Source organism: Diabrotica virgifera, chromosome 8 (genome assembly GCF_917563875.1).
Source record: "Diabrotica virgifera virgifera chromosome 8, PGI_DIABVI_V3a".
NCBI lineage: Eukaryota > Metazoa > Arthropoda > Insecta > Coleoptera > Chrysomelidae > Diabrotica > Diabrotica virgifera.
This window is the reverse complement of record NC_065450.1, coordinates 119,324,191-119,341,693: the sequence shown is the minus strand read 5'-3', so window position 1 is coordinate 119,341,693 and position 17,503 is coordinate 119,324,191. Positions and strand designations below refer to the sequence as shown.

The following is a 17,503-nucleotide window of genomic DNA, read 5'->3' as shown; positions in this document are numbered from 1 at the left end:
AAAATTGGAAAAAACAAAAAAGTTATCGACTAAAATATGTAGCCAGTTGCGTCTGAGTTTAGCGAACAGACTATACCTATAAGTTATTATTCATGTCTTTTATGTAATTTGAGTTGATCTTTTTTGAAGTTATACTTCTTTAGGCGCGATGGAAGTGAAATTTAATATGCGCGAATTCATCAAAAACCTTGGTCCCCGACGCAGACGCATTATACCTTTGCTCTGATTGGGTGTTCAAATGACATGACAATAATTGTTCAATATGGAGGTTATGGATAAACAAATATTGTATAGGTACCTATATTAGTTTTTATTGTTGTGAGGACACAGACAAAAGCAAGTTTATAATTGTAGTAACTTTTTAAATAGTTTTTAAAAGCAACAGGTACGTACTTAATTGTAAATGTTTCAGTATTGTAATAAAAAATTACATAGGTACTTACCTATTTGGAAAATGTATGTACCTATCTCTAATGTTTTGTTTTGCATAATTTGATTACCAACAAAATTTCTATCACTCTTCATCTAATATACCTATTGTTTTCTTACTCTATGTTTTGTTGTATTTTAATTCCCTTTGTGAACACAGACATACAAAAATCAAACTAATTTGATTAAATTCAGAACTGCCAAACAGTAAAACGTTCAGTTAGCCTATCTTCCCACATGACAAGTACGTGTAAGTGGTTAAGTCGGGTGACGGGTGTGTGTAAGTGGATTTCAAATCTAAGCACGCGGGTTCGAATCCCAATGCAAGTTTTTATTTTTTTATTTTTTTTATACATTTTATGATTGTGAATATATTTGTTATATAATTTTTTTCAGAAAATGCGTATTTAGATAAAATTTTTGCCAACAATTATTGTTCAGAAATCATTTCTTTGTGGCATTTTTCAATGTGTTTTTCTGTGTTTTATTCTTTTATTTTTTTAATTTTTGGTATTGTTTTAATGAAAATGTTTGGAAAGTAGTAAGTATTAAAATTAGTTAAATATTTAAATAAAATATAAATAAACTGTTTAAAGTACATATTACACACACCGGCAAAATTAGCCGAACGCCTTAAAAATGGGACATGTTTGATGTCTCGAATTTTCTAAACCTGTTGTCCGATTTGAGTGATTCTTTTAGTATGTTATAGCTAAAGACCGGATTATATGTTTTTTGCATATCGATAACCATCAAAGATACAATCAAACGCTTCAGGATGTGGACGAATTATGATAATTAAAGGCGTTTGACACTAATTTAATTTTACATATTTAGAATATTTTCGGTTTTTTAACATATTTTGATGGTTTGGACATATTTTCGACCGTTTGACATATTTTGGCATATTTTTAACATATTTTGGCATATTTTGACATATTTTTGGCTGTAAACAGCTTGACACAGTTAACCATGTAACAATGGTTAGGTTTATAAATGATGCTTTCATGAACTTTTTCCTTCCCGACATTGTTCCAACTAACAAAATCTTGCTTATGATTTCCGATGCTGCGTCATACATGGTCAAAGCTGGCCAACAACTAAAAGTTTTATATCCCAATTTAAATCATGTGACGTATTTGGCGCATGGTTTAAACAGAGTGGCGGAAGAAATTCGAAATTCATTTCCTACATAATAGTTTAATTAGCAACGTGAAGAAAATATTTTTAAAATCGCCTTTAAAGATTCAGATATATGAAGAAAAATTACCAAATACTCCTTTGCTACCGGAGCCTATAATCACAAGTTTGGGAACATATTTAAAAGCTGCCTGTTTTTATGCGGAACATTTTCTCCCTATAAAAGAACTAATTTTAGGTTTTGAAGAAACAAATATTGGTGCGATTTCAAAATGCAAATCAATTTTAGAAAACAGATCACTGCACAATGAGCTTTGTTTTATTAAATCCAATTATGAATTTGTTTATAAAACCATCCTCAATCTTAAAACTGAATCGTTTTCACTACAAGAGTCTCTTAATTTAATTCAGAAATTTAAGGAAAACGCTGAAGAAGTTTCTGGAAAAATTGGACAAACAATAAATAAAAAATGAATTGAAACTTTACAGAAAAATAGTGATTTAAAATTATTATTACAGGAAGCAAACCAAATTATTTGTGGCGATTTTGATGTTGATACCAATTTAAATGCGGAGATTGTTAATGTTATAAAATTTGCACCAATCACATCAGTTGATGCTGAACAAAGATTTTCAACATAAAAATTACTACTAACGGATAGGCGACATAATTTTACTATTGAAAATATTGAAAAACATTTGATTATAAGAAGGAATAAAATGTAGAAACGTAAGTAATAGTAATAGGTACTAGATAGGTATACATTGGTATATTTAGGTTAATTTTGTCACTATAATATGTACTTACCGTTATTTAATAAAAGTTCTATACATTTTTTAATGCATATTTTCTTGTTACTTTAAAATGTTTTTCACATATTCCACATATTTGGAACATATATTAAACTTCTAGGGAATGTTTTCAACATATTTTACTCATATTTCAGACATATATATGCACATATTTCAGTCAAAACAGGAACATATAATCCGGTCTTTAGTTATAGCCTTATTATTTAAGAATATCAGTGTAATAATATTGTTGCTAGACAGGTAAATGTCATTTTATACCGGGTGTAACAATCATACTGTGTTTTTTTCTTCAAGTTCGGAACACCCTGTGGAATATTCTAGCACATATAAAATATTGAAATTAAAACTCAATTATAGCATTAGGCATTCTTAACATTTTCTTTTATGAGCTTTAACAACTAGCCATGTTTTTCATCAATAAATCCTCATAGTATGGGAGGAAAGTATGCTAAATTTGCAGTTACTCGAGCGTTATGGGGACCTATTGGATTGTAAAGGGTGGGTGCTAAAACCAAATAAAGTTAAGTTTTCCATAAAGTGTGGGACATTTTTTAATTTAATTTTCCATTTCCACCAATCGTTTTTTCCGATTATAGCGCATCTATCCATAATTCGAAAAAATTAGTCGAATTAAAGTTGCTTATTTTTACATAAAGAATCCAAATCTGCAATAAAAATTGGGGACTCCTATTTAAGATTTTAAAGTAAATCCCCCACCCCACCTCCGTGGAGGCTCGTGTTTGGTGCCATTCGAAAGATTTTTCAAAAATAATGAATACGTGTATTTTGCAGTTTTACGATCTGATGTTCATTTCGCGAAATATCGTATTTAAAATTTTTAATTTACCCCCAACTCCTCTCCGAGAGGTATTGTGTTTAGTATTATTCGATAGATCTTTGAAAAATATTAACACGTATTTTTTAGTTTTTCGATCTGACGTTTATTTCGCGAAATATTCGCTTTTTTTGTGAAACTTTCTCGCCTAGTTTAGGATTGTTTATTAAACTAAGCAGAAAATGAGGAGTTATTGATGGAAAACATGGCTAGTTGTTAACGCACAATTGTTTATTAAACTAAGCAGAAAATGAGGAGTTATTGATGAAAAACATGGCTAGTTGTTAACGCACATAACTTTTTTATTGTCCAACATAAGCAAATAGTGAGAAACCTTGTACCCTGTAAGTGTACCTCTACCATAATATTGGTTCTTAATACAGGGGAGTTCGTTAAGGGGGATCCGAAAAAAAATCTATCCTCAGAAAAATAGTGCATATATTTAAAAAATCTGACAATTTAAACGTGGCCTAAGGAAATGGGCGAGTCACAAAGTTTCACAAAAAAAGCGAATATTTCGCGAAATGAACGTCAGATCGTAAGACTAAAAAATAATTGTTTAATATTTTTCAAAAGTCTATCGAATGATACCAAAAACGAACCCCCAAGGAAAGGATTGAGGGGTAAATTAAAAAGTTGACATACGAACCCTGCGATATTTCGCGAAATGAACATCAGATCGTAAAACTGCAAAATACATGTATTCAATATTTTTGAAAAATCTATCGAATGGCACCAAACACGAGCCCCCACGGAGGTGGGGTGGGGGATTTAATTTAAAATCTTAAATAGGAGCCCCCAATTTTTATTGCAGATTTGGATTCTTTACGTAAAAATAAGTAACTTTAATTCGACTAATTTTTCGAATTATGGATAGATAGCGCTATAATCCGAAAAAAACGATTATTTCAAATGCAAAATTAAATTAAAAAATGAAAAGTCCCCACTTTATGGAAAACTTAACTTAAGTAACATGTTTCTGGTTTTAGCACATACTCTTCACAATCTAATAATAACGCTCGAGTAACTGCAAATTTAGCATACTTTCCTCCCCTACTATGAGGATTTATTGATGAAAAACATGGATAGTTGTCAACGCACATAACTTTTTTATTATCCCACATCATTAAATGAATCGAAAAGAAGAATGTTAAGAATGCCTAACTCTACAATTGAGTTTTAATTTTAATATTTTACATATGCTAGAATATTCCACAGGGTGTTCCAAACTTTAAGAAAAAACACAGTATGATTGGTACACCCGGTATAAAATGATATTTACCTGTCTAGCAACAATATTATCACAACGATATTCTTAAATAATAAGGCTATAACATACTAAAAGAATCACTCGAATCGGACCACTGGTTTAGAAAATTCGAGACATCAAACATGTACCATTTTTAAGGTGTTCGGCTAATTTTGCCGGTGTGTGTATATTAATTTCGTTGGAATCATATAATAGAAGTATAACTTCTTACGTGCGTACAAATTACACACATATTCTTTTTTATGTCTTTTGGTTGTTTTTTCATTGGAAGTTCCCCCTAAGGCACCCTAAGGCAAATTTCCCCTCCCAAGGCAAATTTCTAGATCCGCCACTGCCACTAGCACGAAAAAATCTTTAATAATTCTAGTCAGCAATTCTGAAATAGCAGACGGTGGATCTGTCTGGCTCCTTCAGCATTCCCCATATGTACGCATTTGGTGGCGTTAGTTCTGGTGAGTGGCAACTCCCAAAATGATCGCGCAGTATTCGATGAGACTCCCTGGCAGTGTGACAGGTTGTGCGGTCCTGCTGAAAACATTTGTTGATTTTAAGCTTACCGTTTTCGTGACCATTTTCGTATGACCGAAAATAGTACTCCACCATATAATTTTTTTCTGCAAAACTGAGAACCATTTTGAAGCACCTAACATTAACACGACATTCACATGAGTTATAATGACGTTCGGAAACCACTCTACGTTTCGGCGCAAGACACATACAAATTTGAGGCATACGAATTTCAGTACTGTTTATTTTGCCGCATACCGTATTAATAAATTAAGTTTATTAATATTGAAATTGCTCCTCCTCGTTCATTGAGCACTTGTCAGGGTGTATTGACACTCTAAATATTAGCTTATTGTTTCCATTGGCTACTATTCAGATGAACCAGTCTCTCCATCGTGTTTGACATCTTCCTCTTGGTCTTCGGCTTTCTATAGACCGATCAAAGAACAATCTGACCCCAAAAAAAATAAAGGAAGGATGAAAATTTGGGAGTAGGTAGTTGAAATTGTCTATTATTATTTAAGAAAAAGTTTACAATTCTACATCCCCTCCATTTTACAAAAATTTTACAAAAATGGAGGGGAATACCCCCTCTCGAAGGTGAAAAATATACATTCAAAATAAGACCGGAATTGGATAAAATGACTAATTCTAAACAACTTTTGTTCTATAAAGTTTTTTCGCTAAGTCAATACTTTTCCGAGTTATTTGCTAGTGAATGTTTATTTTTAACAAAAAAAAAAACATGTTTTTGGACAGTTTTTCGGAGATAAAATATTTTGGGTTATTTTTCGGTAAAAAAAATCGCGAAAATCATCCCCTAATTAGCATCACAAATAAATTTTATCATTACCACTTAACAAGTTACTTTGCTTATGTATTATTTATATGATCTGTAAGTTTCATCGATTCAAAGTGCTTATTTTTGAACAGGCTGTAGTTAAAATGGCTTGAACGAGTAACTAATCACGAGTTTAGGCAAATTTTGAACAGCCATAGCATAATCAATTTTTGTCTAACAAGAAAACAAAAAATCAAAAATTTTCAGAAAAGCAAGGCTGTAGTTAAAATGGCTTGAACGAGTAACTAATCACGAGTTTAGGCAAATTTTGAACAGCCATAGCATAACCAATTTTTGTCTAACAAGAACACAAAAAATCAAAAATTTTCAGAAAAGCAAAACGAACATTTTATTACTCTTTGAGATTTTTGGTATTACTAATAATTTTTAAGTAAATTCCATAAAAAATTCCATTTTTTTCAAAATAAATTTTTTTTTATTTTAAACCCAATTTTCTTCAAAAATGAGCACTTTGAACCAATGAAGCTTATATAAACAATACATAAGTAAAGTAACTTGTGAAGCGGTAACGATTAATTTTATTTGGGAAGCTAATTAGGGGGTGATTTTCGCGATTTTTTTAGCAAAAAATAAAAAAGACCAGCAATATTTTGAGCGTAACTCACTTACTTTTAATGTTAGAAGTTCTTTTAAAAAACAAAAATAAACCTTTTTTAAACATTTAAAAAAGTTATAATGAATTTTCCCCGAAAAGAGCTCTGTTTTTGGGTTATTTCAAATTGAAATACTCGATTTGGAATTTGACGAAGAAAAACCTACTTTTCATTAGCTACCACTCTGCTTCTGCTGGGTCTACAGACCTTATGCATACACCATTGTTTTCAGTTTTTTATAAGCTATATTTTTGCTAAGAATATTTTTTCGCTAAAATTCTTACTTTTTGAGTTATCTGCGAAAAACCGTCCAAAAACATGTTTTTTTTTGTCAAAAATGAACATATTCACTCGCAAATAACTCGAAAAGTATTAACTTAAAAAAACTCTATAGAACAAAAGTTACTTAGAATTAGTAATTTTATACAATTTCGGACTTATATTTTGAACGTATATTTTTTCACCCCCGAGAAAATATTTTTCACCCCGTATTTCCCAATTTTTGTAAAATGGAGGGGATGTAGAATTGTAAACTTTTTCTTATATAATAATAGACAATTTCAACTACCTATTCCCAAATTTTCATCCTTCTTTTATTTTTTTGGAAGTTTTCATAAAATTTTGTGTTCCCTTATCGGGCTACTACCCTTCCTTCTACTACCAATAGTTCCATCACCCCCGTTCTTCTAGCTATGTGGCCGAAGTAATTTAGGTTAGGTTAGCTCCTAACCCCCATACCATGCGCATCCCCAATGACAGACGTGGTCACTGTCGTCAGACCGTTGAAAGCTCTTGCTTGACTTGTCTCATTTGCAAGGAAAAACTTGCACACACTAAGAAATCAAATTTTGAGAGACCCTTCACTAAAAAATCGTATTATGTAATTTTGTTAATCTATCTCTAGTCGGAAAAGAATGAAAAAAAGGTATTGACGAGCTCCAAAGACAAAAACAGAATCAAGTTCCATATTAAGTAACTATGAATCTACAAGTAATGCAAATGCAAGACAAACCATTCACATATGGTGAGTGTGAGTATGTCAAAGAGTGTGTCATATATGCAGCTGATTCAACTGTTTTGTGGTTCAAAAACAAACCAGAAATCTTGAAACAAAATCAAAGATTTGGCACTATCCGCGAAAACACTACAAGATAGAAGGGCTAAAATGTCTTCAAATATAAGATATTTGGAGGTGGAAGATATTCAACTTGTTTGTGTGTTATCACTTTTGCTATAGATGAGTCTTGTGATATTAGTCCTGTCCCCAGTGGGGGTACAACGGCCTCCTTTATTCAGATGAACTTACCCAAGTTTTTTATGTATTTTGACCCGTAGAACACGAATTTTTTGGGCAACAGTTGATCCGGATGTCGATAAGATTGTTATAAACAAAGAACTTGAAGAATCACATAACAGCGATTTTTCGCAAAACAAAACATTTTTTGTATTTTTTGGGGACCCGAATAACTTTTGATTGAAAAATAAAATAGCAATTCTGCTTACCGCATTTGAAAGTTCAAGTCAAATTGTATCGGTTTTGATTATTATCATGGCTAAAAATTAATTTTTTTATTGTTAAACAAAGCTATAAACACATAGTGCTTGAATGATGTTTTCAATGCATTTCTCATTTGAAATCGAACGAGTAGGCGCGCACACAGACAATTTGTACGTAGATTACGAACATTAAAACGTATGTGTTGGGCACGGGAAACACTATGTGTTTATGGCTTTGTTTAACAATAAAAAAATTAATTTTTAGCAATGCAATTAATCAAAACCGATAGAATTTGACTTGAACTTTTAAATGCAGTAAGCAGAATTGCTATTTTATTTTTTAATCAAAAGTTATTCGGGTTCAAAAATTGCACTTTTTTGATTTTTTGAAAGTTTAACCGCGTTTATCTCGAAAACTATGCATCCTACGAAAAAACTTGGTAGGAGCATTTTTTGCTGAGAATCACTCAAAAAATACAAAAAAATGTTTTGTTTTGCGAAAAATCGCTGTTATGTAATGCCTCAAGTTCTTTTCTTATAACCCGGACCCAATCTTATCGACATCCGGATCAACTGTTACCAAAAAAATTAGTGTTCTATGGGTCAAAATACATAAAAAAAACTTGGGTAAGTCCATCTGAATTAAGGAGGCTGTTGTACCCCCCCTGGCGACAGGACTATATATAGGGGAAGATGTAGCAAATGCTGTGCAAAAATGCCTTTAAGACAATTAGATCAATTTCCAATAAAACTGTTTCAATAGCAACTGATGGAGTCAGAAGTATGACAGTAAAAACTAAAGATTTAGTTTCCTTAATGATTCATACTTTTTTCACTTTACTTAAGGTGTCCTCTTATACCTTACGGCAGTGGTGCTCAAACTTATACTGAGGGTGATCTACATCAAAAATGTCCCATTTTTAAGGTGTGGTGCGTTAATTTTGATTAACAAATGTTGCGTTGCTTTAAAAGAAATGCCACAAAATCAAGCAATTGTATTCAATGCCTGGAGTAGTCTTCCAGATTGCTACAGTGTGGTGAAGAAGTTAGCATTTGGAGTGCTGACTAGGTATATTCGGATCAACACACTTGTGAGTAAGTGTTCACTGGTATGAATATAATTACAGTGGTACCTCGACATATGATAATTCGTTCCGTAACCTTGCTCATATGTCAAATTGCTCGTACAGTGGAATCCCAATAAGTCGGCCCCCGATAACCCGGAAGTCCGGCTAACCCAGACCGATTTTTATCAGACAAACATTTCAACAATAAAAATGTATGTAATATAGGGTGTCCCAAAAGTAGTGGAACGGTCCTTAGACCATAAAAACTGATAGACACGCCTTGTACTGAACCGTTGAAGCAAACACCTTCCGCGAAAGTGACGTCACAATACGGCAAGAACTCGTTTGGATTCTTAACAAAGCACTATTAAAATTACCCAATTTTAGATTAATTTTAATATAACTTCAATATTTTGTAAAAAATATGGAAGCAAAATTATTTAGCTAAGTAATTAATAAATATTTTTGACTTAAAATAATTTTGTAAAAATAAATGTTTTATTTGAAAGTATATCGTTGGTATATCTCTTCTTGTTTGATAATTAAAAATAAATTTAAAGGAGAGTAATTTTCTTTTGGGTATAACTTTCAGGTTAGGTGAAAAAATATGTAGGAAATCTATTACTTTATTAACCACAAAACAAAATAGCTTTTGTTAACTTACATCTAACTCTTATTACATTATTTAGTTTTTCACCTTCGTGGTACAATCTGATGTAGCAGTAATGCAAACAAATTATCTTTATTAGATTAAACAAATGGTTTGTTTCAAAATCATGATCAAACATATGTTCTTTGTATTCGTTAAACACAGAACCATGCACGTTTAAGATCAATTTGGTCATTAAGTTAGAATCGTTCATTTTTTTTAAATTGTACATAATTCTAATTTCGCTTTCACCAATTTTGCAAATATGAATGACATCTCTAGAACGTTGAATTAAAAAATGTTTTGATATGCTATAATTTTTGTGTCTTATGAATGGATATTGGAAATTATCACATTTAATTACACACAAACATATGTCACAATCTAATGTTTTCTTAAATTTCTTAACTAAGAACCCAACGATATAGTCAAAAACATCACAAACATAAGATGACTGTTTTTGAAAAACTTAAATTATTTACAGTATAATCATGGTTACTAGTTATTATTTTCCTATTATTTTCATCAGTTATAAAGTTGTCAATGAGTTGATGATCAACAGTTTTCATTTTCACGGTATTTGTTGTGCTCATTGCTAAAATTGTGGAAGGTGCCTGTTCTATACAATTAGCCTGGGTAGATCCTATAACACTTTGGTGCATTAAGAGTCTTCTATATGCATCTTTAAATCGTTTTGTCGTTGGGTTGTTGTTGTAACCTCCATAACTCCTATAATAGAACTAAAGAAAACTTGTAAGTGATCCTGAGAAAGTTTATAGGCCGAAAGATACTTCAGACCTCCATCCATATTACCCTTCTCGTAATTTTTCCAAATTCGCATTACTGACTTTAAATTAATGATCATACCACTAAAACCCGTTTTTCTTTGGCTTAGATGTAGTGGTTCACAATTGTTGGAACAATTAAGTGAACTAAAATGTTTTATAAACTCTTCAATTTTTTGAAAAATCGCTAGTTTATTATGCTGCTTTAAACTGGATTTTAGGTGTTTTGCCCCTTTTTTGTCGCTGCATACAATTAAGCAGCGACTTTTTTGTCGCTGCATACAATTAAATGCACTCCAAGATAACACCATAATTAAAAAAATAGTGTATTGGAAAATTTTTAAATTGCCTATAAACACTTCTAATCTCTAACGTTTTCTGCCGTAAACTGACGTCACGCACAGCTGTGTGAATCGTTTTATGTTGGCTTCACTCTTCTAGACGAGAGAATAGCATTACGGCGTGTCTATCAGTTTTTATGGTCTAAGGAACGGTTGAATATTTCGCGAACTGAACATTGGATCGAAAAACTGAAAAATACGTGTTCAATCATTTTCAAAAATCTATCCAATGACTCTAAACACCAACCCCCACTACACCCCCTGGAGGTGGGGTGGGGGGTAACTTTAAAATCTCAAATGGAAACCCCTAGTTTTTCTTGCAGATTTGGATTCGTTGCGTAAAAGTAAGCAACTTTTGTTCAAGAAATTTTTTCGAACTGTGGATAGATGGCGCTATAATTGGGAAAAACGATTTATCCTGATACCATAGGTAAATTATAGAAACGGTCTAATATCTCGAGAAATACACTTCCAAATGAGAAACCAAAAAACAGGTTTTTAATATTTTTCGAAAACCTATCAATAAACACCAAAAATGATCCTCCAACCCACCCCCTGGAGACGGGGTGGGGGGTAAATTTAAAATCTTAAATAGCAACCTCCACTTTTTATTGCAGATTCGAATTCGTCATGAAAAATTAAGCTACATTTATTCGAAACATTTTTTAAAATTGCTGATAGATGGCGCTAATAAATCGTATTTTTCCAATTAAAGCGCCATCTGTCAACAATTCTAAAAAATGTTTCGAATAAATGTTGCTTAATTTTTCATGACGAATCCGAATCTGTAATAAAAAGTGGGGGTTGATATTTAAGATTTTAAAGTTACCCCCCACCCCACCTCCAGGGGGTGGGTTGGAGGGTCATGTTTGATGTTATTCGATAGGTTTTCGAAAAGTATTAAAAACCTTTTTTCTGGTTTCTCATTTGGAAGTGTATTTCTTGAGATATTAGACTGTTTCTATAATTTACCTATGGTATCAGGATAAATCGTTTTTCTCAATTATAGCGCATCTATAAACAGTTCGAAAAAATGTCTTGAATAAAAGTTGCTTACTTTTACGTAACGAATCCAAATCTGCAAGAAAAACTAGGGGTTTCCATTTGAGATTTTAAAGTTACCCTCCACTCCACCTCCAGGGGGTGTAGTGGGGGTTGGTGTTTGGTGTCATTGGATAGATTTTTGAAAATGATTGAACATGTATTTTTCAGTTTTTTGATCCGATATTTAGTTCGCGAAATATTCGACTGTTCCACTACTTTTGGGACACCCTGTATAATATTTGATAGATAATGTATATTTGTGTAATTTGAACTATGCGATAGTAAAAATGACTGATGGCACATGGCGGCAGAACTCATTGGCTCGGATTATCGGAAACAGCAGGCACCTGTAGTATTCCTTTATGTATTTCAAACTGTCTTAGGCATTGTTTAAAAAAGACTAAAAGGCTATTTAAAAATTATTTTTTAAACAATGGTCTTAGTCTCCACCGTTCTTAAATAACATAACATCGTTCCTATTGTGACTGTATTGTGTGTAGTAGTCTTAAATTGTTCGCTTCCGTTCTGTAATTGTGCTTCAGATAGATTTGTGTTTGCGTCTATTTTTGTCTACGTAATGGCAACAAAACGTAAAAATGTTGTAGTGACAATGAAAAAGAAAGTAGAAGCATTAGGTAGGATTGATAAGGCGAATCTTTAAAAACAATTGCATCATCATATGGTGTCAGTACATCTACAGTATTGGATTTGAAGAAAAATAAAACTAAAATTAAAGAATTTTGTTTCAAAATGATAACAAAAGACAGTTTGGAAAATCGGTGCAAAGCTAATAAAGCTAAAAATGAGACTCTCGACGACGCTTTGTATGTGTGATTTTGTGGGGAACGTGAAAGTGGTTTACCAGTGTCTGGACCAACTCTATACTCTATACAACTATACCTAATTTAGATGTGTACTGGTTTACCAGTGTCTGGACCAACTCTATACTCTATACAACTATACCTAATTTAGATGTGTACTGTGCATATATATTTCATGTTATTTCAATTATAACGGAGTTTATCTGTAAGTATAAAGTATTTTATTAAGTTTTACCATATTCCCCGGCTAACCCGGATCGGCCGCAGTCCAGATTAATCCGAGTTATCGAGGTTCCACTGTATGTCAAAGCAATTTTCCCCATTGAAATTAACTGAAATGTCAATCAGTTTCAGTCCCAAAAAACCACCTTAGTTTTGACCACCATCATAGTTACTTTGGCAAAGGCTCTATATACTGCAAGGATATTTACATGTTTTTCATAGTTAATATTTGTATTTCCAATTTAATAGCAACATTTACCTAACACTTTTAGCTCTGTGCCAATATCAGATATTTGTGTCAATGTGCTCGAATTAAAAATATGTAACGTAATTTTTGTTTTTAGGTTATATTATGCAGAAAATCAGTTTTTTGCCTCTCCTGTAAAATTGTAATTTAATGAGATACGAAGTTTTCACACTAAGCCATCGATTTGAAGTTTTGAAAATTAGTTAAGACCAAAAATCAGATGCAAATTACAAGAGAAAGTAAAAATGTATTGTCCACCGTTTTAGTTATTACTGTATACTAAGTATAATATACAGTGATGAGCCCGCTAATAACCAGCAGAATAACGCAAAAGATGGAAAACATATTAAGTTGTGAGATAAAAATAAATGAAACTAAGTAGTAAAGTTGGGAAATTTAGTGATAAAAACCTATAAATTTACATTCTATTTATTGTTTTCGCACCTTTAGAAGTATTGGACCAGTTTGGCAACTGCTACTGTGACAGTTTTATACACAGTGACATACTCCTCTGATACATCTAAGTGTGGGAAACAATAAATAGAATGTAATTTTCTAGGTTTTTATCGCTAAATTTCTCACCTCTACCAGTTTCATTTCTTTTTATCTCACAACTTAATATGTTTTCCATATCTTGCATTATTTTGCCAGTTATTAGGGCGCTCATCACTGTATATAAAGGATTTTTTAGGATTATCCTTAAACATCCCCACATAAAACTGTCTGAAAGGGGAGAAAATTAGCAAATATATCATTGTTTCTACAAAAATTGGCAAATAGGTCATTGTTTCTCCAAAAATTAGCAAATATGTCACTGTTTCTCCAAAAACTTCATCATTTTTTTCATTGCATACTAATGTTGTATCTGGCGAATGGATTTAGTGTCCGCAGTCATATAAACCCAAATAAACAACAAATGTTGTATCACATACAACTGTCAATCTGACTTTGTTGTACCAAGAGAGAAGGTAAAAACGGAAATTCAACGACATTGGTACACTTCATCTAGTGCAATAGGGAAAAATTGCAATTCTGACTTTGTTTCCCCAGACAAATACAAAGTAGTATCATACTGTTGATAACTCAATTTGTGAAAAATGTACACTTAAGTACTTCAGTGTTTCCCCAAAGATGCAATATCGTCGCCTTAATACTATAACTTGATAACTCGAAATTAGTAGTTTTGAGATAAACGAGTTTAAAGATTTTAAAGATATTTGTGCTGCTACTATGATGTTGGTAAATAAGGAATTCACTCTGCGGCTCTAAAATACTGTTCCTTAACTTTTTGGCAACTGATCTATTTAGGAATATGGTGTAAATTTGTTTTCCAATATGGAAAAAAACATGAAAAATTAAAGTTATCAACTTTTAGCACTACCATAATGTTAACATTTGGTAATGTCGCATGTTGTGCTAAGTCGCATATAAGTGAACTTTTAACACAACTACTATTTTAAACATTATTTTGTTGAAAATTAGCCCTCTGCCATGGGGGTTGCCAGATCTGCTAACAATTCTCGAATTCTTGCATTAAAATGAACCAAATAAACAGATAGCAATGATGTGGTAAGTTCAATGGTTTCAGAGAAACACGTGCTAAAACTAGATAACTCGAGTTATCTAGTTATAGCATTCAGTGTATGTCGTATTCACGATTATTTCGATTAAATAATAGCTTGATAACTTATCTTGTCAAGTTTTAGCACTGAATATTTGTGGCATATGAGTTTTATCAACTTTCGTCAATCATAAATAAATACTTAACCCGTTTGAAGTGAGCTATCAAGTTCTTACACAATATGGAGGCAAATAAAATACATCTTGTGAACTAGTTATCTCAAAAACGTCAATTTTGGAGTTATCAAGTTATAGTACTAAGGCGACGATATGAGAAATAGAAATTTCAGAACTCACCCTGTATATTATTAAACAATAGGGCTTTTCAACAACAGTCATTTGTTTCGAGCTTTTGTCATATGTCATAGTATCCCTGTATATTAATATTATACACAGATTATACAACATATGACAGAAGCTCGAAACAAATGACAATCGATGAAAAGCCCTATTGAAGCCGACACTTTTTAACAGTCATTTGTTATTTTACATAGATGCCTCTATATATGAGGTAGGAGCATAATATATAAAGTTCCTCATTGGTCACCCTGTATATGGTGAGCCCTTTGTATAGGAAAATATTTTTTGATTTTTCAAAGAAAATTAATTTAATTAATATAAAAGTGGTTTTTAGACAGCTTTAAGGAAAAATAATTATTTATTTGTAACATGTTTCAATAAATGTATCTATTGACTGTCATACATACTTATTACACCTGTCATCAAGAATCCTAAAAATTTGTACTTACCTATTTACAGTTTACTTAATTGTATTTTAAAAAGTACTAAACACATTATTTAATGTTTGCAATAATATAAATCAATTAGTTCAATCATGTGTAATACATTTCCAAAGTTATTAAACAGTTTTGTTTCACACTCCTTTTGAATTTAAAATAGATTTAATTACTATATACCATATTATTTGTTTATAAACATTGTTAAGATAGTTGCATTTTTTATGCACTTCAGTCAGTTGAAAAAGCAAAACATACACACTTATGAAAGGCAGTGAATTGTTTTCAATGATACACAAGTATTTGGATTGAACTTTCAAGGATTTTGAACCCAAAACTAACCCCAGACATGTACCTAAATGTAACAATAAATTGAGCATTGTATGTTTGACTGCCAAAATAAAACTTGTATAAACAAGATTTCAGTAAAAGAACAAGTAGCCACTTGTAGATCGATTCTTTTGTTGAGTTCGGAAATGGATAAGAATACTGTAATGTAGAAAGAAGCTGTACACGGCGATGATAACAGATTGTAAAAATTGCATTTTTATGTAAATGTAGTAGATGGAATGTCAAGATTACCACTTCTCTATCCATGTATGTTTTAAATGAAAATTGTGAAGAGGAAGTTAAAGAAAAACAAAAATGATTCATACCGTTGTGTTCGGTGAAAATATTGGAGATAGGTTGACGTCCATCTCTCAAAGGCCTAGGTCTGTTTCTTGTAGCTCTGATTGAATGGCTTCCGATAGAAACATTTCTTTCCTTTGTATTCTGAGCACCCATGGCTTGAATTCATGCCCTTATGATTGCAAAAGGGAATTGTCACTATTTTTTCTTGATAAGTACACCTCACCACTCCGAAAGGGTGGATTAGCCGACGCACTTTTCACTTTTTCACCTACATAATACGCCGAAACACACCGCACAAGTCTTAACTCACTTATGTTACTTATATTAATATTAGTTTTTATTTTATATGGCTGTATTAATTTAATTTTGCCATTCATCAACCCCTGCTGGTAACTGTCTATTCCGCCATATTTTTACTTGATTTACTGTCTCTCTTCCTCGGAGAAGTGCCATCTTTGTTTCGCATGTGTATGTCGATTATATGGTTAACGGATTCGACGTTTGAGGTCAGCACTTTGACAACAAATTAAATTTTTACCAGTGGTGTAACATACGAAAGGTAGAAATATGATAGATAAGATATATACAAAACATCTGAAACATTTGAATAACGGGCTTTAAAAATAACACCAAAATAAAGCCAGCTAGAACTAAATAAAACGAAACTGAATCTGACTGCAATGTACGATTTTCAATAAATTATAAAACAAAAAAAAAAAAAATAAGAGCGTGACACTATTATAGGTATTCGGTTCGATTTCATTCGTATATGGTTTAATTTTATTTTTATGCTTATAATTTAATATATCATAATAAATATACAAAATTTATAATAGGGCTTTTCATCGGTTGTCATTTGTTTCGAGCTCCTGTCATATGTCGTATAATCCGTGTATAATAGTTATTAATATACACAGATTACACAACATATATAGGGCTTTTCATCGATTGTCATTTGTTTCGAGCTTCTGTCATGTGTCACATAATATTAATATATCTACGTCATACGTCTTTCATTTGTATCATTTATATCCCAATAACGTATGACGTAGATATATTAATATTGTGTGACACATGACAGAAGCTCGAAACAAATGACTGTGAATGAAAAGCCCTATAAGAGAAGCTCGAAACAAATGATTGTGAATGAAAATCCCTATAGGTATTACATGAAGAGCTGAGTATCAAAGACGGACTACTCCATTTTGTATTTTTTTCAAGAAAGCTGAAAAACTGCAGCGCGTTATATTATCTACATCCAATTGTGATTTTTTTTATGAATATACACTGGAGGGCAAAAAGTTTAGGTCAGATTTAAATTTTGTGATTTGAGGTAGTAATTTGTTAATTTGGTAGTAATTTGTAATTTGTATTTTTAACAATATCGCTAT

At 31.9% G+C, this 17,503-nt stretch overlaps 1 protein-coding gene across 3 annotated transcripts in view; it reads right to left on the bottom strand.

The window, feature by feature from the left end:
• LOC114338432 (tyrosine-protein kinase Abl) overlaps nucleotides 1–16,565 on the bottom strand; it is a 277,967-nt gene extending 261,402 nt beyond the window's left edge. For 2 of the 3 annotated variants that reach the window (XM_050659242.1, XM_028289035.2), the window contains exon 1: nucleotides 16,136–16,565. In XM_050659242.1, coding sequence (XP_050515199.1) covers nucleotides 16,136–16,265 — 130 coding nt within the window. In that variant the 5' untranslated portion in view covers nucleotides 16,266–16,565. The remainder of the gene's footprint in view (nucleotides 1–16,135) is intronic. The other variant, XM_050659241.1, reaches the window with a different exon arrangement.
• Nucleotides 16,566–17,503: the final 938 nt, after the last annotated feature.